General features: G+C 36.8%; 2 protein-coding genes across 3 annotated transcripts in view; one reads left to right on the top strand and one right to left on the bottom strand.

The window, feature by feature from the left end:
- Window positions 1–686: 686 nt before the first annotated feature.
- ppan (peter pan homolog) lies at window positions 687–15544 on the bottom strand. The gene is made up of 12 exons (XM_039770361.1): window positions 15378–15544; window positions 14741–14911; window positions 13352–13453; window positions 12310–12360; window positions 10649–10819; window positions 9204–9280; window positions 8681–8788; window positions 8273–8396; window positions 7588–7666; window positions 6458–6587; window positions 3903–4072; window positions 687–1253 (listed from the first exon to the last, which is right to left on the bottom strand). Exons 1-12 carry the CDS (start codon window positions 15390–15392, stop codon window positions 946–948), a joined length of 1506 nt encoding a protein of 501 aa, XP_039626295.1. The 5' UTR covers window positions 15393–15544; the 3' UTR covers window positions 687–945.
- Window positions 15545–21394: 5850 nt separating this feature from the next.
- Window positions 21395–25182, top strand: part of angptl6 (angiopoietin-like 6) — a 37667-nt gene continuing 33879 nt past the window's right edge. Inside the window, exon 1 of one of the 2 annotated variants that reach the window (XM_039770358.1) lies at window positions 21395–21903. The gene's annotated coding sequence lies outside the window, so the exon portion shown is untranslated. The other variant, XM_039770360.1, reaches the window with a different exon arrangement.

Below are 25182 nucleotides of genomic sequence, written 5' to 3'. Positions count from 1 at the left end.
ATCACAGTGTGGACATGATGCTTTCCCTGTCATTTACATCCTCAGCACAGCCATCAAAAACTGGACAGTGTGCATCACCACCATATAAAAAACATGTTTGGTATTTACACTATGACAGAGCAGAAAGCATGCATTTATAAAATAGTGAATATACTCTTCAAAACACTGTGGCACAGTTTGGGGTCAAAGATAGAACTGGAACATACGACAAGATGTCTTAATTCAACCAAAAAGCGCAGGATACTGCAAACCCCCAACCACAAATTAAATGATTCCCAAAAAGTGCGTCTATGCCCTTAATTTGAAAGTCAGCTTCATGAACTAACATCGGGGAACTGATTTCCGAGAAGAGAAACACTGTGTTGACATAACGTCTATTATTCAGTTTGTACTTCACCAGGCAACGATGAATCACTTTAAATCCTGTGTGTGTACCCAGCCACAGCACCAAAATAGAATTGTTACCGCTATCAAAAATGACTCTCGATGCAATTGCTTATTTTCTAAGCGTGAGAGGCGGAGGCTTTTGTTTGTGTTCTTGGTGCTTTCTTGGAAAATACATATCACCCTCTGCCTAACCACAGCGTTTTGTGTCCAAAAGACACCTTATTGTTACTTTTCTAGAAACAAATGAGAATTCGGCAATGACTCTTGCCATCAGTTATGTTTATGTAAAGGTTGGCCCAGGTATTAACCACTAATGCACTTTTGTCCCTCAGAAGAACATTTATTCGTTTTTTTGATCAGGCCTAAACCCAAAAATCAATTAATTACTGCTGCTACACATCCACAGACTTGGCACTATAGATGTACTCTGACAATGATGTAAAAATCAGACAGCAGCTCTTCAGGGGAAAGTCTGCCTTAATCAACCAAAGCAATTAGGAGTTCTCCAAATTACCTCAATATGAGGATGCCAAAGTTTAAATAATCATCATTTTACAGTCACTTTTTATTTTTACATTTAAATGGTTTGCTACCTCCTGGCTTGCCACTAAATGGTGTCTTTCTCTTGAAACTCGGTTTGAACTTCCCCTTCTTTCCTTTAAGGGGTGCTCCAGGCCTGTCTGCGCGTCTTTCTGCCTTCTTGCTCTTCTTGAAATTTGGTTCCTTGTCTCTCTTCGGTCTTTTCCCCTTAGGAAAGTCTGCTCTGGTTGGCTTTGCTTTTCTGGTCTCAGACAGTTTTCTTTTCTTCAGAGGATGTGGAGACTTCTGTCCTTTTATTTTACGTTTGGAGTGAGTAGGAAACATATCTGGTATTGAAGGAAAAAACATATCATTGAAACAGTGTCTGTGTTAGGAGTTGACAATTTAACAGAAAACAGAACTTGACCTCATCTCAGGGACAAAAAAAAAAACAAGTGCTTGAAGAGATTAAGATTTTATAAAGTGCAATCAGTGACAAAAATCATCAATAAAAACAACTTGTTAATGAATTAGTACTAACAGGACATCAAATGAATATAAACCGATGGATAACAGCAGCAAAGCGAACTAAAAAACAAAACCTGTCCTACCCCAAGACATCTGCAGCCAAGTTCTGCTGAGCCAGCCATGACAAATAACGTGGGAACATTTTTCAAAAGTTTTACTTCCTGAAGATTGACATGTGGTAAAGTGAGGTCCGCAGCTGATCAGCACCATTTTAAATAAATAATCGCAACACACACGGCTTTGAGGAGAGGGCTTGGTAGCATGGAAGCAGCAGTTGCCGGGTGTCCTGCACTTAAGTGCAAAGCGGTGGAATCACCCGTGGTCGTAATTGATGCCAAGAGCTGCTAATCGCCACACCCCCATTTTAAAAGGGGGAGTGCGAGTGTGGGGAGAAAAACAAAATACAGAAAGGAAGTTAGTGAAGGAAGGTGAAGAAATAGCCAGTGCAAGAGTGAGCAAATGAATGGGTGCAGGCTCATGGGGGGAAAAGGCACACAGCTGGGAAGGAGAGCTCCTGCAAGAAGTGTATGGCCTACACTCGGGGCAGTCGGAATGGGTCGCTCCCACTGAGCCGTTTTGAGGAGCAGGAATGACCAGGAGTTTGGATGGCTCACTGCAGAAGGCAGTGGGGTTGAGGAGGCTTATGGGGAGCCCCAGAGTCTCAGTCTGGTGATGGAGCCTATATGTAGCCGTGGGACGGAAGGGAACTGGAGGTGCGTATGGTCAGCTGTGTCTTCTGATAGGAAGACTCCTCTGCTGCAAGGACTAGGAGGGATTAGCAGGGGAGCTACCAGTTAAAAAGGAAAAAAGGCACTGGGCTTTATAAAAAGAACAGCAACTGTCAGTGGATTTTAACCTTGTTTTAATGGGATTTTTTGGATTAATTTAACCTCCACATTTTTATGTATTATTGATGGACTGTTTTGAAACACTGCACTATTAGAATACCGTTTCGTGTTTTTAATAAAGGCACTTTAGCACCTTCCCCTTGCTTCAGGTAGTGTCCTTATTTGAAGAGCTCATCTCACTCGCGACTAATTGACAGTGTTGGGTTCAAGAGGCTCCCAAATATGGAAGGGGGACCATGGAGCAGGACCCACACCGTCACAAGATGAAGACAAATATAAATTTGGACTGACTGAATTACAAAGTAAGAGAGAAACATTTTAACTGAATTTAGGTGTCTAATTACTAAATGATGCTGAAACATTGCATTAGAACTGAATTAAAAATATTTTGCTGCCGATTTTTGTTTGAACTTAGAAACCGACATCTCATTTCAGTGTCCAACAACAGTCAGCTGGCACTGATGGATCCTACTTGTCCCGATACAGATTATTAAATGTTGCAATGTCCTGGTGAAACTTTCACTCGTGTTCATCACTAACTGCACCAAGATTAGCAGAGAAGGAGCCCATGTGGGAATGCAGAATATGAATCTTTCGTAAATCATTGCACTTCATGGTCTTGTTTGCTCGAGGGATGTTGGACAACATAGTCTGGTGCTCTGTGGCTACCAAGAATAGTCTCAACAACATCCTAGAATGCCTTTCCTACAATTTTCTCTGGTCCCACTAGCACATCTTTGAACTGATGAATGCTGATGACGTGTCTGACATGTGGACCAACAAAAACACCTTCATTAATGTGGAAACATCTATCTCAACTATTGGAACTCTTCACCATCCTTGTTCATCACTTTTACAAAATCTCTCACCAGGCCAATTTTTATATAGAGGAGGAAAAAATGTATTCGCTGGGTCAACAAGTATTGTTTGTGCACCATACTTTCCTGACCTTACAGAGCAGCTGGTTGTTTTCAACATGAGCCTCTTTAGCACAGATGTCCTACTTGCAGTACTTGGTCTATCCACACTGAACTCTTGGTAGCAGTACCACTGCTTTTGGATCATTACAGATATTCCAGTGGTAGTTGGTGTATTGCATATGTATATTTACAAGAGGAAATCACAAAAAAAAAAAACGGTTGAATGCACTTAAATGGAATGGTACAAAAATTAAAAAAAAAAATTGTGATCGCAGGCCAAAATCCTCAAAATATCACCAAAAATGCTCTGGAAGCAAATCCTTCATTGTCCAGTTTAAATCACTTTCACTACTACTTTTCATTTTTAATTTAATACTTTAATATGGTCAGTAATATACTTTCAAGACAGACAAGTGATCAGATGCATTTTACTCCTGGCTTAAACGGAATGATTAACTTTCAACCCCCGATTTTTATTAAATTTATCTAAAGACCTAAAATTTGCATTTGTGCTCTTGCTTGTACACAGCAGCTTGTGGCCTTTTCCATTTCTTACAGAATTACTTTAATGGTGTTAGGTATACAGTAAATTAAACTTTAAAAACTTGATAAGGCAAGCAAAACCCAGCTTTACCCAAGTTACACAGGAAGCGTGCTAACTGCTGAATGAAATAAAATGAAATCATAAATGACTCCTCACCTTCTTCTGGTTCCTCTCCAACTTCCTGTCTGTAGTACTCTGCTTCATCCTCATCAGATATCGCAGCTGCAGCTTGCTCTTCAGATGCTCCGGGATTCTCTGCATCACTGTCACCTTCCTCTCCCATCAGCTGCTTTTGTTTCTTCTTAATGCCTTCTAGACTTTTCTTCCTATAAGAATATCCATCTTTTAACCAACGGTGTACATGCCAGGTTTCTGCTCTGCTTGCTCAAACATCTTACTGTTCATAAGAAGTGGTGTTTACACTGCTTTACAGCCACCAGTTTCAAATTATACAAGAACTTGTAACCAGACATTCTGGTAAATGATTTCTGTTTTGGGAAATACACCATGCTTTACAAACATTTATACTGACTGAAGCGTAACTCCTTTCACTGTGAACATCTTCCCAAGCCATCCTAGCCAGTACCCAAAGTACTTACTAGTTTTTCTGTACAAAACTCAATATGGATATTCCATTGTAGTTCAGTATTCTGTAGTCTATTAAAATGCCCATACTGTGTATTTTTTAAAAACCCTGGGGAAAACCAGTGGGAGTTCCAGTCAAATTTCAGTCTAACATTGATGGGCTTTTAAAGAGCAAGACAATTCCAAAAATACTGGATATTTGGTTCCAATGAACTCCCACAGAATAAAATATGAACTGCAATAGGATCAAATATGGTCTTGGGTGGCATCATATTTTCATTAGTCTCCAAGTTGTGTTTTAGACCACTCTGTTTAATTTCTTACTCATTAACTGATTTTGGTATTTGACAAAATTTAAAAACATACTGTATGTGTAACTAAGGATGACACAAGACTAGAATTATTGTATTTGATAGAAACACCAGTGAAATTTTACAATACCCAATACCTATTTAATGTCACAGCAACAACAGAAATCCTTTTCACTGGCTTTAATTAAAAGTAAGTCCATTGTTTAAGTAGATAATACTGTGACTTTTTTTGTATACAACATACATAAATACTAACAGTAACCGCAAATTTTAAAATAGCAGTCATATCTATCAAGTGGCTGCCAAGCCACCATTTAAAGTAACTAGTACTGGAGTTCAATAAATTACAAATTATAAAAACAAGACTTTAATTTAATGTGTGATACACTGGGACAACAAAGGGTGTGGTGGTGGTGGTGGTTTAACACCTGGGGGGATTTCAGCACAGGTTTTACAAAGAATGGGACCATCATAGACTGACTACCTGATTTCTGACCATGTGTACATTCTAATCGTATTCCGACATTTCCTCATCCGAAACTGAAAAAACACTGCTTAATTTAAAAAAAAAATTCCAAACACTACGTTTGTACTTTTAAATTCCTGAATTCCAAACAAATTCCAAGATATTTTCATTAAAGCACCAGGAGTTTGTTTAAAATGGTCCCTTTGTCATGTTTGTCTCAACTTTAAGGCTTACTGTCAGTTTTACATTAATCTATTATTCAAGAAATCTTACAACAAATGCTGTTTTTACATTTTCAGAGCATCATATATGGAGAGGTCAGACTCTTGTCTAACCGGTCTAGACATCCAGAATTAGAGAATATACAGGACTGGTATTACTTATATTCAATGAACTGTCAACATATGATATACTGGACGTGCTTTCACTACATTCATCACATTAGGAATTAATATTAATGAACAAGTTTGTAAGCTTGTTGGCATTTGTACATTCATATTCCATATGCAGTCTTGCCCATATTGCTACAACTGCGCATATCTGTTAACACAGTATATGTCGCATCACTAGAAAGAGTTGCTTTGTACTTTGAAGCATTGGAACACTAAATAAAATTTATTTAGGCATTAAAAAAAATGGGGCAGCTCATTTTATTACCGGTGTAGATAAGCCAAATTGCCACTTCATTTGAAACTTGCCTCCCCCCACAAACACATTACAATTGTTATCACTGCCATCAAGCAGTTTCCTTGCACATCCCATAGTTCTATATGCGTGACTCTGACCCAAACAATGAATGCACAGCCTCTGTTCATTTATCAGGACAAAGAAAGATACAGCATTGAAAGCCATTCATCTCACCATCTACAAGTTAAATAATTACAACGGACATGTAATTGGTAACTTCATTTGAACTCAAAGCACATATGAATCTCATTTCTGAGCCAACTCTATAAAGACTGTTTTGAAACCCCACCAGTTCTTGCAACATCCCTATATGGGACTGTCACAAGAAACAGAATTCAAAGGTCATTTCCTTTGTGGAGACCAGTCGTTAACTAAAAAACAATAATGCAGCAATCTCTAGGAGAAAGGCCATGCACATATCAGAAGAAGGCTGTCAGTTTGTATATATAAAAGTTTCCCACAAGTAACCATGAAGTGGCAATGTTAAAATAAGCTAAAGACAAGGTGGTGTACTGCAGTTTAGTAAGAGAGTTCCAAATAAGAGGCTGTGGACCCCTATTAGATATTCAGTTAACACAGAGATGGTAGCAAATTTTAACTGCAATTTAAAGTTCATTCAATACCCGCTATAGCACCTTGCCCAGGTAATAGTAATGTCTTACTTGTGTTCTTCTCGTTGCTCTTTTTTCATTGCCACATTCTTCTCTTGCAGTTTTCTCCTTTCTGCTTTCAGTTTCATCTGTTTCTCCTTACGTGCCAACATTTCTTGGATCTCTTCCTCGGTCTTTTGAACTGGCAGACAGAAAACCCATAAAGGTATGTCAAAATTAACCTAGACCACTGTTACTGTTTGTTTATTTTTTAAAGAAAATTGGATGCATCAGTAAGCGTTTACTTTATAAGAATAAAATCACAGATAAATCAGAAGACTATACAGTCATCATTTGCATCCTTTACTCAGCAGAAAAGCACAACCACATACATATTAATAGATGGGTCCACAGTATTATGGAGGTATACACTCAAAATATTTAAGATTAAAATGTCTTCTATTGTTGCTGCAGTTTCCTTTTTAGAAAGCCTAAGACACTTGATTATATGCATTTGAGCTTTCCCATTCAGTCTCTTTTTAAATACTCATCTAAAAATGAAACTGTATACAATTTTATCATTCCTTAATTTATTATTACACAATACAAAAGCTAACAATCGTTAATAGCTCTGAAAAAGTTCAATGATGCATTCACCTGTAAGTAATAAAGCAGGTGATTAAGAATAGCTATTTCTAAAATTTTACACTTGCCAAAAACTAGACTGTACATTAAACACATCAGTTTAATTTCTATACAGGTTTGTGAATGAAGTAATAATTTGGTATTTTATAAGGTCATATCTTAACAGCTTTAAAATGTTATCCTGGATTCGTTAGATTTTGGGTTATTATTTACTAAATGATGCCATTTTTAAAGTTTCAATTTTATTATAATTTGGAACATTACAATACTTTAAATGGCGAAACTAGTAGGTGCTCCAGAAAAACACCTATGAATGGTCTAATGTACATAAACAGAACTGGTTTAGCAATCTCTGCCACCTGAAATGTTAAGTAACATTTTTACTGTCTTACACTAGGACTTTATGTTCTATATTGTCGCTGGAGCAAGGGACTGTGTGCATACAATCATTAGTAGATTATGTAAACATTAACTATGAAACTTCAATAAATCTGCTGTATATACCTTATTGGCTGTTAAACAATACAAAGCTCTTTATAAAATTAGGAAATACTTACCAGTACTATGATAAAGAACTTTCCCATCACCTAAACCTTCTTCTATTTTGACTAACTTCAGTGTCATTCGGGGACCAATCTGTGAGGAATAAACAACATTTATTACGATCAACTACTATGATGTTCACAGACAAACAAAAACCAGCTCAAGTTATGAGGCACAATCTTTTCTCTAGTGAACTCTCAAATAATAAACTTTAAGTCTGAAGAAATGGAAACATGAGGCTGTTAGCAAAAGAAAAACAAAAAAGTACTGACAAGTGGGGGAAAAAAATGTAAACAAACACAAGTGAGTTACACCAAAACTAAGTATAATTGTTTGTACCAGAATGCATCAGTAAGCGTTTACTTTAAGAAATCACAGTAACTCTCCAATTCAGATGCTTTCATCACTTGCATTCTCCTACTGTTCTGGATGCAACAGTGTTACATAACACATTAACATACTTTTATTTGGCAGTGCTTTTATTCAAAAAGACTTACAATTCATAAGAGCATTCTGCATGTTTTAGTTAACGGAGTACTGGCTGTGTCTTGCTTGGGGGTCACAAAAGAAATGCAGGCGTGCACTTTGCAGTGATGGCTAGTGACTAAGCTGTTGAACTGTGAAGCCTCAGTGTTACCAATTCAAAGTTAAACACAAGACAATCTAACTTCCCAGGCCTGCTGCATGGACCACACTTGCCTCTGTGAGACGCACAGCACTTTGTTGAGACTTCATGTTTCCACGACCAGCATAAACTTGTGGGAGCTCAGTGATATTGTGCTCCCCATCCAATTCTGCTTCGCTTTCTGACAAGTTGGCTCCACTAGAACAAAAATAAAGACATCTAGGAGATGTGCCATATAGAACAACCCAAAAAACACTAACATTAACCAAACTCAATGCAATAAATTTAGGCTCCTAATTTTCCAAAATCTTTGAACAAATGGTTACATTTAAGTAGGAGTATCATAAAGAACCACTGACTATAACTGTACAATAAAAACTGTAAGCAGTCAACCTTAAGGATTTTACACAAATCAGAAAAATGAACATTTTATCATAAGATACTCAGCTTCCTAAAAAAATTGCTAATGTACAGCTTCTTACGTCATTAGAAGTTCACTAATGTCTTCCAATTTGCTCATGTTTGGAAACCTTTCCTGAATTAATTTCTTCATTCCTTTGCTCATGCCGACAGGGACAACTTTTAAACTGCTGCAATAAAACAAGCAAGATGACAAGATATGAGAAAATCCTCACAGTTTAAACAAAAAAAATGAAGTCTCTTCAGTCTATGTGGACACATCAGTGCGTTTACTTTGAGTAGCATCATTATATGCATCAGCAGAATTTTTGTCATCACTTGTGTCCAATGTATCAAATATATCAGAGTTTGTTACATTCCAAAAGAAAGTTCATCACTTATGTTTCAAGCGTCTGGGCTACCTATTAAGGCAGATTCTAATTCGCACTCATTAGGCAAATAGTATGCTGTAATGAAAATGTGCTGCTGTTTACTCTGCATATCACACCTTTTCAGTTGTGTAAAACCAAACACTAGAAACAGCAGCATTTCAGAATTATTACAATATATATGATGGATATACAACAGACAAGTATGAGGACTTACTAATGCCTGAAATCAATCAGTTCTGTTTCAGGGTCGTAATTGACCAGGATGCACCTCTTTATGGCATTCAAGCTCACCTATTAAAGGAAAAATGAAATTCAAATAATCTTCCAAAAAAATGCTGCTATGCTCACTGTAAATCTCCTAATACCCTTAATTTCTCTCAGTGCCTTTATACTTTCATTACGTCTTGGGAGAAAACACTGGAAAAAGAATGGCTTCTACATATATCAATTAAAAATAACTCCTTAATACCCAAACAGTCACAAATTACTTAAACTAAGCAAGAAATCTTTGGAAAACGTATATATTTTTTTTATTTCAAACATTTGGATAGGCATTCCTCCCATCATGTTCAAATTCAACTTTAACAATGCATTTTTCCTAGCTTAGTTTTGTTTTTCCCCTTTCCCCAAGTATCACTTATCTTTAATGCACTGCTACTCTCAATGTTTTTTTTGGTTTGTTTTTTAAACATATAAACTACTTACTGTAAACAATTGTTTTACATACTTTACACAGTTTATAAATTATCAAGGGATCCTGTTCCTCAGTGGAGCAATGTGAATTTTATTCTGGCTGTGGCACACTCGCTCAACCTCTTGGTCTCTGCATTAATACTTGAGGGGTAATAACAGTTTACAAATCCTGTCTACTTCTGTTTTGAGGACATGTAAAAAGCTCATAGCCAAGTACTTCTCCTTTCCTGACTGGGATATGCTGATATCTTCAAAGACAATAAGATGAGGCTGCTTATACTGTCATTAATAATGTGAATTTATGTGAGCGAATCATTATGAAACACACTACAAAAACTCTACCCAAAAGCAAACCATGATCACAAAGCCTTGCATCAAAGCAGTTCCTTTAGAAAAATCATATGCTCTCTAGGAAGGTGAGAGAGAAGAGAAATGAGCTTTACAGTACACAAACTCACTAAACAAAGTAAAGCAGTCTGGAAGCCCATTACATGATGGGATGCTAAGAACATGTTGCCTTTCTAATACACAAAAACCATCACATCTTCACTAATGAAACAAGTGACTTTTTGCTTGTCCCAATATGTGAAATTTTTCCATCTGTTTTAATTAATGTTAATTCTAACAAAAACAAGGGTTTTAATGTTATACCTCAATTTAAAAAAAAAAAAAATTAACAACTTTCTAACCAAAACAAAAATGAAATAAATACCACCACTGGAATGTATCTGCTAATAATGACCCTATAAACCTATAAAACCTGTACCAAATGACAACAGTAGAAGGATTCATCAGAGCGTTTACTTTGAATATATCACCTTACTATCAAATAATTATAATGTCATCATGTGAATCCATATAAAGTGTTCTGTTTCAGTGCTAAAATGTATTTTTTTTTTCTTTAGGCAAAGCCAAGAGTACAACAGTTTCTTCTCAGCACAAATACAGTTAAAACACCATCCTTACCTTATGGACATTGATGGAGGGGAACAAGTTCTGGAACATAGTGGCCATAAGCTTAATATGCATACCCTGCATCCCAAAGTTGTTCAGAATCAGCAAGGGATGATGGGTAAACTGTTGGTCATGCATTCTGTGACGTTTCAAGGCAGAGACAACATCTTTTATTAGGGAATACTAGATATAAAAAAAAAAGAAAAAATCAAACAGGAACGTGAGATCTTTAGAAATGCCAACAGACATGTATTAATCTTGGACCACAAATGTAACAAGAAAACTCTTTTAGAACTTCAGATTACCGCAACACTGGACAGACTATTAGACCAATTGGATTATATCATGTGTACGCTTGTTTTATTTGAAGTGCATTATAACATTGAAGAGAAAAAAGGCTTTCATTTTTGCCTCTTATGACCTTATAGAATCAGAAATATATGCTTTGACAGCACAATGTTGTAATCAATCAACTAAATGAGCAAGTTTAATGAGTGGCAAGAGGATTTACATTTTAAGACCATGCAGTTTGCAGTCACAAAAAAAGGGAAGCTTCGCAAGATTGAATTCAAACTTGGGTGGGACACCAAACTTGTAAACATCAGACAACTCACTGGTTCAAAATAAAACGCATTTAAAGCTTCAAAATTTCCAGACAAATTTGTTAATGCAACATGTTAACGGAAGCAAACAATCCCAGAGAAAAGCAATTAGCGGAGAAACTGAAAAACATTTAAGCCAGGAAAAGAATCAAACACACTTCATTTTACTGTTCATTGGTTTAAAAAAAAAAAAGTTTAACATAATAAAATATAACTAAGCACACGGCTCATATTTGGATGATACATAAGCGATTGCAATGCTGTCTCCAGTTAAGAGTCATTCCTGCACAAGAATAAGCAATAATAAAAGCTGTTTTGTGATTATTCCAAAGTAAAATTTAATTATGTCTAATTTCATAAAAGGAAGCCATAAACTTTGGACAAACTTAGGTATATGCATTTGTGTATTTAAATATTCATTTTTGGTAAGTTATTAATTAACGAATGTCAGTCTCCACTATACAGCAATACAAACTCACAATAGTGGATATAAATCTGACCAATTGATTTTCTGACTAACCTGCTTTGAAGTGTCATGTTATAAAAGCAGCTTTAAAGATTGTGTAAATTGAAACATTAATTTTGATATTCAAAACTTCTTGTGGCAATGGCACATTGTGAACTTCTCAGTACCTGTACAAAAAACAGTTTGTCCTTCAGCCGAGAAATAGTTAAATGTAACAATTTGGAATATGCACATGTGCAAATAAAATACAAAAATTTCAGGCTTTATTATTAATGCTATACTTTTATACATTACAAAATTAAAAACATTTGCACAGAAGAATTAAAAGGTGCATACAAAACCATCAGTAACATCTTCTTAGGCCAAAGAAACTTTTTTTGGGTGGATAAAGAAATTTCACCTTTGGCTTTACCTTGTAAGAGTACAGTACTTCATTTAAGAGAAAAAATAGGTGGTACTCTTGAACACTTAAATTCATGGGAGAGCTAGAGGAATAATATATTAATGCTATATTTGTCCACAGTTTCTTAAACTGAGAGATGCAAAGACTCCATAACAACTGTAATATGAAGTACTACTAAATAATTGTTAATTTCTAATCTTACCTGCTGCACATTAAAGTATAACATTGGTCCTCTTGGTAATCGAGCAAGTCTCTGAAAATTAATACAAAATATTTCAGTGATTATAGATAACAGTAAGTAAAAAAATTCCTCACAAACAGGCAAATTCAAAATAAACCACCACAACAACCACTATTCAGAATGAGAAACTAAACTACTGGCAATGAAATCTAACTTGTAAATACATTTAGTGGAAAGTTGCACAACTTACTAAAACCTGATTGCTGGAACCAAAAATATTTAAATAGATACCACAAGGAGAAATGGCAAAGAAAACATAATCAGTCCCAGCATAACTAAATTTCCACCCAAAGCCTTAACATAATATGTTTATTTCCCAGAGTAATGTAGACAACTCTCTCAAAGTCAAAATTCAGCCAAGGGCCAGACCACTTGTGTTATATGCCAAACATGAAATGCCATTTATTCAGATTCATCAGGATTACTGTAGTTGATAAGACATTTGTGGAATAGACATATGCTAGACTTCTACCATAAAAACCTTAATATTATTAACGATCTTATTCAGGAACTACATTATTACATTCCATTTTAATAGTCTGGGAAGAATACAAAAACTTTCAAAAAAGAATAAAGCAACACAAAATCAGAAGCACCTTCAAGGTTTACCTGTAAAAATAACCACAGGATTGGAAATGATTTTAACAATATTTTAAGCAAGTATTTTCCACCACAGAATATGAAAATATACCCACCTTACAGGTAAAATGAAACCTGCATCAATACATAAACTCTCTCCTCTAACCATTAACATTAATAAAAACACACATCAAGTGGTATTTGTTAACAACTGTTTCACAAGGCATTTCATTCTATTTACACATTACAATGTATGATTTTAGGGATCATGACATTTAATTAAATAAGAAATGATGAAACCCAACATTCTTGGGGATGGAAGGACAGCAAACAACCTTCAAAGGCTGCTTAAGCATGGACTAATAAATTTGACAAAAAGTTATACTGGTGTCCACTTAACAGGGGAAAAAAAAGGTTTACTCACAAAATTTACATTGCTGGTGGTCTTAGAAAACATCAAAAAATGTGTCACCCCAAGAGGCCCAGCAACAGTAACAAAGTCCTTCAGTACATTCTTTTTGCGAACCTAAAAAGGAAAGATAAGGAACGGATCTATTTAAAAAGAAATAAATTAAATCAAATTACTTCAAGAAAATACAGAGTAGCACATTTTTGTCATCATAAGACAGTATCATACTTTTAAGTCTGAACCAGAGCAAAATGTCAAAGACTCTGATGCAAGTATTGACTCTTAATAAAGCAAACCAAACCACCATTATGCAAAAAATATGCATAATATTTGAGCAAGGCCCTTAACCTGCAATTGTTGAGCTTTGAGCAGTGAGAAAAGTGCTATATAAATGTAAAGAATTATTATTATTATTATTACTACTATTATGATGATGATTAAAAAATTGTCCATGGGCAGCACTGTGGCTGTGGATTACTTGACTATTTTCTTAACCAGAGGGCTTTCCTGTTTTTCTTTTTTAATTGGAAGGAATTTCACCATTTTATGTGACACAAAACAAGGAATATTAAAAATGTCATTTTTCATCTACAGTATATTTCAAATGCAAATTGGCCAAGTGACAAAGTATGTCATAAACGCAATTATACTGCTGGAAAGTGCTTGCTTTGTTTCACAAATCCATAATATGATGTTTGTAACTTGAACCAAACTATGGTACCAAAAATGTCACATTTCACCTCAAAGAGAAAAGTGACATAGAGGCATTTCCATTTTAAATGCCACGTAATTCAAAGTTTGATTAAAAAAAAACAAAAAAAAATGAGTAATACCTATTAAAATTTGAAAGATCTTAAGTGGTTTATTGTGGAGATGCAGTGATTATAAAGCATAAGAGACTTTTTATACAGTTTTAACAATACATAAATTGGCAAATATGCAACTGTGTGGAAAAAAAAACCTAATTTTGGATGTTAGACATCTAATATTACATACCCATCTCATAAAAGTACAAGCAACTAACAAAAATTAAAACGTTTGAATTAAGTCGCACTTTTTTTCTCCCACAGTAAAATTAGGTCCATATTCCCCTTTTTAAAGCCTCCACACCTCAGAAACTAGAGAAAGTGCAAGCCTAAAATTTCGCACAGTAGTTTTTAGGCTCAATAACATTATTTTAGGCAAGTATGAAGCAAATCGGAAACGGCCAGTGGGGAACATTTTCTTAAATCTGCTGATATGACACGGATCGACTCAGTAAAAACCCCGCGAGGATGATCAAGAGCCTTTAGTTGTTTTGCCGATTAGTCACATGTAACAATTTTTCGAACAGCAAGGTTTTACTGATGTGGTGTACAAACCATCCTGCAGCAGCCCCTTTCAAGAATTTCGACAAGTACTAACCTTAAGTGACTTGGCAGTGAAGGGCTCCATCGCCCTCCGCATGTCCTCGACAAGCTGACTGACATTCTTCCCAACTTGACCACGATTAAAAACAAAAGAGTGGGGGACTGTTGAGTAACTCTCTTGAGCATCGTGGAGAGATTTGATTCGGGCTCTTTTCTGATTCTTAGTCTAAGGGAGTAAGAGAAAGGTTTAAATGTAGGTCACAGCATATCAAAACCGAAGGATGGCTTCGAGAAACTGAGGTTTGGCTACATCAGAGCGTTTACTTTAAAACATCACAGAAAAGTCAAGAAATGTGTTTAATAGTCATCACTTGAAGCCAAACGTTAAACATTACACACATTACTGTTCTATACAGATTCTGCTGAGTTAATGAATGCAATGGAACAAGTGCGAAGAATGAAAAGCAAAAAAAAAAGAAAGAACAAAACTACTCAGATTAGCACAACAAAAAAAATCACAGCAAATGAGCGCATGTATTAAAACGCTAATGTAGGTTACTGAGCCCTACCTATGGTATATACTTTCTGGAAGTAGCAGATAAACATGACGCAGTTTTTGTGATTTATAGTTTCCCAATTCAAAACTTCAAACGTTAAGTAAAACACATTTTATAGTGTTTCAAAACACTTACCTTGCTCTTACTCATTGCAGCGATTTACCTACTATATTGAAGTTTATCTGTACATGTAACTTTGTGCTAAAATCTCATATTTATAAAAGTCTGTCTTCCCAAGCTCACCACGCCGACTCTCCTCCGCACATGGCGCCACCAGTGAAGAACTTTCCGGTTCCGGTGAGTCACAGTTTTAGTGCGCCGATGCAGGGTTACGCGCTCGCATCCTATAAGGTTCCTTACACTGAACTATCGCAGCTGTTTTTCCAACATTTTTTGTAAACGATCATAAGAATATTATAGAAAAGAAAAGCAATCCAATAAAACTTTAAAATACCATGGCGGACAAGACTGATTGTGGAGACCATGATTTACAATTAAAGATTTAATATCAATAAATTTCATTTACTGTATTTACTATTTCTTACTATTATCTAATTCTTACTTACATGTCTCTTAAAGATTAATGACAGTATTAGAACACTAGAAACAGAAAATGAATACATCATCATTGATTAAAAACAACACCAAACAATAGTTACAGGGAACAGTTTTCTGTGCAAGTGGTTTTTGAGTAGCCTTATGGCCCACGACTAAAACCATGTCCCTGAATCTAATGGTGCAAGAATAATTTCCTGTAGTTCTTTGCCTGTTAATTTGTATGGCTCCTTATTCTTTCAACCAGCAGAAACGCCCAGTCTTGATGAGATGTATTTGACAATGTATTTTGTATTTCTGTCATCCACAAGGAAACATACTTTGTATAAATAGGACCTGTTGAAGCAACTATGAACAGGTTGATACGCCAATCAATATTCACTCATGGCTAATTTAGAGTCGCCAGTAAAGCTAAAGTAGATGAATTTGGTATGCAGCAGGAAAATAAAATAAAGTACTTGGTTGGGGGAGACCCACTTGCATATGGAGGGAATGTGCGAACTCCATGTCTGGGCCAGGATCTCTGGAGGGAGTAGTTTATTAAAACCAGAAAATACTACATGTATTATGGCACTATAGTCTTCATTGTAAAAATTATACAATTACAAGGAATTTTAGAACAAGCCAAAAAAAATAACCTGCACGCAAGTTTTACTGGAGTTAAGAAGTTTAAGCTAACTTGTTTCGTATTATTAACATGCTGCCTTTCATTAACTGTAGCCACTGATCCATTTTGGAGACATGGGGTCAAAGCCTATCCTGAAATAATTAAGTACAATTCAGGAATCATCCCTGGATGTGAAGAGAAACCATTGAATGGCACACTGGCACACACAATCACTCCAACTCATTCTGGAATAGTCTAGAGATTCCAGTGAACCAAACTCTTGCTGTCTCTGCTTGGTTTTTCCTCTCATGTCCCCATAGATGTGCTCATTAAGTAAACTGGTAATTCTAAATTGGCCCAGAAGGAATGTGGGTATATTCATGTGATGAGTCAATGCTCTGCCCAGGAGTGGTTCTTGCCTTGTGACACTATAATAGAGTATGTAGGTTTGAGAATGTTGCGGTATGGCAATTAACATGAAGGTCACATCCTTCAGAGGCCTGAAATTTTAGGAAAGAAAAATTCACACAGACATTGTACATGCGAACACCACACAAACAATGGCCAAAGTGAGATTTACAGTGTATCCCTAATCACTGCACTAGTCTCCTCCAGATGCTCTCTACGTGAATATGAATAATGGCTCCTGACAGTTCTCTTCTTGTTCATCTCTCTGACCCAAATATCACAGTAAGGAGCTTTATATAAAATGGAATAGTTACTTCTTTCTGAAAGGAAGCCAGCTGGTTTAAAGTGAAAAAGACTGGTGCATTAGCCCAATGTAGGTTTCTTTTTAATAAGGATTTGCATGCTGTCTGGGTTGAGTTCCCGGTCCAAATTGTGATGCCTTCTTTCAGGGCTGTCTGGTGCCCCGACCAGAGTGGGCTCTATAAAACCAGACGGCCCTGGGTGTCTTCTTAAAGCTGCAGGTGGAATAGAAGAGACAGCATTAGCGTCCCCTCTTGCCCCGGAGTGGTATCAATTACCTCTGTAAAGCCAGGAAGATGATTCTCCCAGGTACACAAGCGTAACACTGCTTAAACCTTTAGTCTTCCTTTTCTCCCACGAATTGCAGATGCACACAATCCATTGCTAAGAGTTAAAAAAAGTGTTGAGTTCTAGATACTTCTGACATCTTCCTATTATTGAAAGATTTGCTTCACTTGATCTTTTGCTTATATGATTTCTATGTTTGTGGGCATATTTGTGAACAAGGCAGTGTGTAGTGTCAGGCAGAGCCATCTCTTATTAGGATCTCGCAGGAAAGAGTTAATCGCTCTCAAAGAGACTAACCCTCTCATGTTTACTACTTAGAATTTCTGGAATTTGACCCCTGCTTCTGACTGGCATAGGGTTTTTAACTATAGAAATGTATTTTGGGGATATGGGAGAAAAGCTCACACAGGCAAGGAGAGAACATATTTATCTTGCCATTTCATTTTCTGTAGCTACTTATTCAATTTAGAAACAGGAACCCAAGTCTTTCCTAGCATAATTAAGTACATATCAGGTATTAGCCCCGGACAGGAAGTCAGTCTAACGCATGGCACATTGACACACACCCACACGTGAACATTCTGCACTAATCTACACTAATCTAGACACTCCAGTTAACCTAACTTGTGTCACACTGGTTAGTCTTGTCAAGGTGGATTGAGTATTTGAATCCTGCAATCATTTGCTGTCTATGTGAAGTTTATACAGGGTGACACAGAAAATGGGAACTTTTGAAAAACCCAACAAAAACAGAAGAAATCCAACAAAAAATTTTACTGACAGCAATTGAACCACTACAACTTGCCTTTTAAGAGACAGTAATCCAAATTATCAATGTCTGAAAATTACGTCCTGTAGATGGCGTCCTCCTGTACGTATGCATTCTTCGAATCTGCTGTTGAGGTTCCCCATTGATCGCTGCAATATCTCAGCTGGGATACCACGAATTTCATCTTGAATTCTTTGTTTCAGTTCATTCAGTGTCCTTGGCCAAGTCGTGTAGACCCGACTCTTAAGGTAGCCCCACAAGAACGGACAAATCCGGTGATCTTGAGGGCCAGGGGATGTCACCGAATCTTGAGATGACACGGTCACCGAACAATTCTTGCACAGCTGCCATTGATTGCCTTGCAATTGACTACTAAATTACTAAATGGCGAGATTGTTTACAGCTCAAGGTCCCTGTTCCGCAGTGCTGCCAACTGTACATGGCTGCCAATACGCATTTCAAAAGTTCCCGTTTTTCTGTGTCACCCTGTATGTTCTTCCTGCATTAACATGGGCATCCCCAGTGATACACTTGTTAATTTAAGGAGGTTTAGAAATAAAACACAGGATGCTGGATACATGAAGCATTATTTCAAACCACAGTGCCACTGTGTCACCTTAGATGCACTCCTGGAAATATTACATTCTGTAGCCTTTTTTTTTTTTAACAATTTTAAAGGTGGACTCTGTTAAAGAATACTAAAGAATCAAAGCATATCATGAACATAGTAATGAGAAAAAAGGACATATCCATCTGTGCTAAACACAATCTAGAAAGGTTACAATTCCTAAATAAATCTTGCCAGGTGCTGTAATATGGGTGGTCATCACTAGTCTGTTCATCTGAGATGACACCGTACATACAACTTATAATGATGCCGGGGGGCCTGCTTTAAATGTCTTGGCACTGTTTAAAATAATCAAGACATAAACACACATGTGATATTATCTTAGCACAGTAAATATACACCTTCCCCCACCCTAAGGGGCATATCGGTTTGTAAAAGCAAGTTGAAGCTTGAAACATGAAGTAAGCTCAGCGTAGGCTGTGAGGTCTCTAATCACTATAAAATCTTCAACTTGGCCTGCTTTACATTTGCTGATGATTTCCAGGCCTTTTCAAAACCAGACACTTGCCTTTATCACTGTACAATGAAGATTTTGCTTCCTGAACACGAATGGATTTTGGCCTGCTCATTACAAAAATTGCCATTTTATTATCTTCGCCTATTTTTGTGATTTTCTCTCACATTATAAGCATACATACACAGTACAACAGCTGCAACTGGAATATCTGTGCTGATCTCAAAGTCATGGCATTGCTACCCGGAATGCAGCTTGGATAGACCAAGTGCTGTGAATAGGATAGCTGTGCTAAAGAATCTCTGTACATTAAAGAGAACTGCCCGCTCCGTAGGGGCAGAGAAGTGGGGCACATAAACCACTTGTCAACCCAACAAAGAGATTTTTTGCCTCTCTTCATATAACACTTGGATTGCTGAAACATTTTGTGAAAAAGACGAACAAGGAAGGTGAATGACAAGCAGTTCAAAGATCAAAGAGCAATTTGAAGCCCCCACAACCCTGTACTGGATTGAGCTGGTTTTAATAATTGGAGGACAAAGTAAAATAGAAATATTTTACATCAGGGATAGTATTTGAACACAACATAGGAAAAGAAATCATCAGAATGAAAGCATAAGCTAGTAGAATGTAATAATCATGATTTTACAGAATGCCCAGGAGGGGTGGGCAAACCAAGATCATCAGAGCTGTGACTTTGTCTTTTACAACTAGCTGTGGACCACCTGAGGTTTGCTTTTTCCAGTAATGCTGTTGACGGAGGGTTTTGTTTTTCTCTTTTCCATTGTCAACTAATGATATTAATATTAATAGACTTTTCCACGAGTTGTTTCTGTTAATCACTTGAATTGCTCTGTTTTACTGTGTGTTTAACATAGTTTGTGTGTTCATGATGATTGTTAAATGGTGCGACTCAAACCACTTACACCTGAACACCAGCAAAACCAAGGAGCTGGTGGTGGATTTTAGGAGGATCGGGCCCCTCATGGACCCTGTGATCATCAGAGGTGACTGTGCAGAGGGTACAGACCTATAAATACCTGGGAGTGCAGCTGGATGATAAATTGGACTGGACTGCCAACACTGATGCTCTGTGTAAGAGAGGACAGAGCCGACTATACTTCATTAGGAGGCTGGCATCCTTCAACATCTGCAATAAGATACTGCAGATGTTCTACCAGATGGTTGTGGCGAGCGCCCTCTTCTATGCGGTAGTGTGCTGGGGAGACAGCATAAAGAAGAAGGACACCTCACACCTGGACAAATTGGTGAGGAAGGCAGGCTCTATTTTAGGCACGAAGCTGGACAGTTTGACATCTGTGGCAGAGCGATGGACGCTGAGCAGACTCCTGTCAATCATGGAGAATCCACTGCATCCACTGAACAGGAACATCTCCAGACAGAGGAGCAGCTTCAGACAGACTGCTGTCACCATCCTGATCCACTGACAGACTGAGGAGACCCCACACTATGCGACTCTTCAATTCCACCCGGGGTAAATGTTAACATTATACAAAGTTATTGTCTGTTATACCTTCATTTTTATCACTCTTTAATTTAATATTGTTTTTTTATCAGTATGTTGCTGCTGGAGTATGTGAATTTCCCCTTGGGATTAATAAAGTATCTATCTATCTATCTATGAATGTAAATGTTATTTGGTTTAGCAATTTGCATTGTAGTGATTGATTTTCACAAATGTTTTGAGCCTGGACTCAGTGAAGTGCTCTGTACAAAAATAAATTGAAAATGGAACTGATACTGAGACGTTATGCCATGCTGCTATGATAATAACATATTCCATTATTATTGTTTTGATCTCAGGACTTGCCTCCGGGCTATGAGTTGGTGAAGCAGCTAATATTGCCATCTCACAGCTTTTCATTTTGAATTCCATAATCCATCTTCCAGGTGCCTGAGATTAGTGTTTGAAACTCAAAAGTCATTGATGATGAGAGACAGAGAGACACAGAAAATGAATACACACAGAAATTTAGTGTCCCTGGGTGTGTTAAACTCCATTTTGTACTTCAATGCGCTGTACAGAAGCACACCTACAGTGTGAAAGGAGACAGATGTGCCTGCAACATGAGCCAGAAAGGGAGGGTGGGCATGGAGGAGGGCCACAGAATAATTGTCTTTGGCTTCATTTGACAGCTGAAGACAGAATGTGACTGACTGCTTTTCTAAAGTCTGTTGTTCTTCATGCCTATAGCTTTAAACTAATTAGATCATTCTGCTAGGGAACAGGATCTGCCTAAATGTTTATGAGGACATGGTCCAGGCAGTTTGTTGCTCAAGCTCCAACAGTAAAGAGGCCAGAGGATAAAGAGTTTATATTTCAATCTGGGAGGCTTGCAAAAGCTGAGGGTGCAGGCTTTCCCACACTTTCAGAGACTTTAGCCAGTGAACTGCTGTAGACTCCGCTAAATTGAAATTCTTTCTACCAAACCAGTTTAGACTAAGGATGAAACCAAGTGGTCAGTGACCGGCAGATAACAGGAATCCACAGTGCACTTTTACACTGGCAGAGACTATGCGCAAGATTACATTTAACATCTATCATGGGAAAGTCTGCATAAGCAAAGTCGTCCCTAGAAGTGTGTGAGTAGAGGAGAAACCTTATGAAGAATTCGTAAGAGCAACACGGAGGTAAGCTGAGATGAAGAGGACTGAGAGAATAATGAGAATAATGTGTTGTCAAATTAACTTATGGTTATGTTTGGAATATGTTTCTGCCCTCTTTGACTGTTAACTGGATAAACCCGGTTTGAAAAGGTATGTATATTTATATTGTCTTTATGGCAGACAGGCATTGAGGACAAGGACACTGGACTCTAATCCACAAAATAATCAGTCCAATTCCTCCCACTGTTTTGTTGTAGGATCTTAAGCAAATCCCTAAACCTGCATGTGCTCCAACTATAAAAACAAATATCTGTTAACAATTGTATCTTTGTATCACCTTAGAAAAAAGTGGCTGCCATTTTAACAGCAATTATAGTAGTTCTCAATACTTGCTTGAATAAAACATTATTTTTTTGCAAAACAATTACCATTAATTTTGGTTTATGTTCACATGGAATAAGTAATGTTGTGCATTAAATGCTTAATATTCACCTATTACTGTTTGTTAGATTCAGCTAAAGGGTTATACCTACGTTTTATTAAAACACAAAACACCTCCACATTCTGAAAACTGCTTAATCTAGTATAGGACTGTGAGTGAGCTGGAGCCTGTCCCAGGAGCATTGGGTACAAGTCATTAGTCCATCATAGATTATTTATTGGAAGTTTAAAATATGCTTCTATACTATAAAGTCAATTATTTTTATAGAAGAGATTATGTGAGGTGGACCTGTGTCTATTTGCACAGATTTCACAATGAACTCTGGATGAGATGCCAGTTTTCTCTCCCTTACCTACACTTGCATTTAAAAAGGCACAATTTAAAATCACTGGTATACTTATAGAACTATTTGACAGAGACCTTTATCTAAAGCAGCATACAATATCATGATACATTACAAGTGTTTACTGATCATTTTAACAGTACAGGCAGGTTAAGTGATTTGCTCTGGTTCATATATGGAGTCGGAGGTGGAGGGTCAACCAGCAGCTTTTCAGCTTAAGGGTCTAGTGCCTTATCCAATACTCCCACATATACAGTACATGGGCAGAATGTGCATCTTCCACAGATGAGGCTCAGACTTCTAAACTAAAATGCTGGATCTGTGAGGTGACAACACTAATCACTGCACCACAGCTGAGAAAGCAATCTATTTATCAATTCACTTTGTGACTGTGAACAAGTTACTTAACTTGTCAGTAGGTCATAGTCAAAGTGTTTAGTTTAATTCTGTTTATTTTTATTATGCCTTGCAGTTGAGCATATGTAAGTTGTCAGTTTCCTTCTCAGTGCATGCTTTTCCAAACTTGGGTCTAAACTTTAGCCTTGATGCTTGGCTGCCAGAGACGAGTGAGCTAAATTCTTTAGGCTGGATGTCAGCAGAGGCTGTACTGACTATTGACATTGCTGGTGGCCATATCACATTGTGCTACAATATAAAAATATTAATAAACCAGTAAATCATTTGGTAACAAAAGATGTTACTATATTTAAAAATAAGTATTACACAGTAATTGTGGTTACTTTTTAGTACAGCATTTTATGTTAAAAAATGTATAACATTTAACAGTCTCATTTTGTTGAAGTTTTATAGGAGTCTAATTATTTCTATTACAAATCCAAACAATGGAGCGGTATGGCAGCAGGGCTAACCTTTATGCCACCACGCCATCCAGGTTATACAGTGTACATCAAAATACTTTAAAGCATTGTTGTACAATTCATGGCATACGTTGGATCCATGGCTGAAGTGATAAGCACTGGGGCATATGTCTGGGTTTATACAATAAGCATGGAAAAGTCAAAATAATAATACATTTATTTATATAGCGCCTTTCCCATGCTTAAGGCACTTACAGAATATAAGAAAAAATTGCAGGGTATTAAGTATATAGCATTGTACAAACCAAATAAAGAAGATTAAGATAGTAAATTCAGAGAAAAGCCTAACAGACAACATAATTGATGGTCTGGTACACACACACACACACACAGGTCATATGAGCATCTTGAAATAGAGGTAAACTGAGAGAAGGGGAATAAACTCAGGCAGAGCCAAAATAAAAAAAATAAACAAAACTTGTCCTATTGTGTTATCAAGATGACAAATGTGACAGTGTAAATGGATGCAGGTAAAGACATCTAGGATTGTTGAACCCAGTGATTCTCATGTTCCATCCTAGAAGCCCATCTACTGGTGCTATATTTTCATTAAAATCAAGTTCTACCTATACCTGGACTCTCACATTAATTAAGCAAGTAATTATTTTTCAGTTTCTTTGTTTTGTTATCAGTCTAGAAATTATAGAAGGGAGTTTGCTAAATTTCTATTCAGCTGTACTAATCATTCAAGTTACATTAGGATGATGATGTATTTTTTTATCTCAATTTTTAAGGTTTTCATCATCATCATCATCATCATTCTGCTTTTCTAGCTGTTCTGGTTATTTGCTCTATTTTCTACTACTTAGCATGCCAGTGGGTCTGACATTGAAGTAGGACCAGGATCTCAGAATTCACTGCTTCATCCATGTTTAATTGTCATTATTTGTACACAATTAAGGTGGCGTACCCTACAGAAAGAAGCAAAAAATTGATAAATGACAAAAGAGTTAAGTATTGAAAGTTAAGGGAAAAATACGAAAATTTCAAAATTTTTCGTAAATAGTATCTTTTCTAAAAGTAGAGTAAGAGAATAAAAAAGGACCAGTTAATTAAATCATGAGATCATTTAGAGGTAAAATAACTCACTAATTGTGAAATTTGCAGGAGCCAGAAACCACAGACACATTTAACCCCCAGGATCGAACATGGAAATCAAAACAGCATAGTGTATCTATTATAATTACGGTATGCAGTGTTAAGTAAAATGAATATAAGTGGTGTCTGATGGCAAATAACACAAAGGAAACATTTAGCACAGAGGCCTAGCAGACTGGAACTATCAGAATGTAACACTGAGATGACCATTGAGTGTTTCATTTGCTCAGCTCTCTTCTCACTGTGATCAACTGCTCATTTTAAGCAATAGCAGGTCCTCCTTCCATAAAGAGCTGTCGTACAGTACTTGTGTCCACAATGTGTTTTCATGACTATAAGTTTCTTTATGCATGATAATATATTTACTTTACACAAAACTAATCATCTGTCTACTGTTTTAGATGCACAATCTCTACCATCCACCATCCCATCACACCTACAGTCAACATACAATAGGCATCATAGTTGGTCTTTTTTATTTGGTTGTTTTACAGTGAACAGAGATACTTTCATAAATTATGTGAAAATGCTAGTATGGACAG

This window comes from Polypterus senegalus, chromosome 12 (assembly GCF_016835505.1).
Source record: "Polypterus senegalus isolate Bchr_013 chromosome 12, ASM1683550v1, whole genome shotgun sequence".
Taxonomy (NCBI): Eukaryota; Metazoa; Chordata; class Cladistia; order Polypteriformes; family Polypteridae; genus Polypterus; species Polypterus senegalus.
The sequence above is the reverse complement of the archived record's forward strand: the minus strand, read 5'-3'. Positions and strand labels throughout refer to the sequence as shown.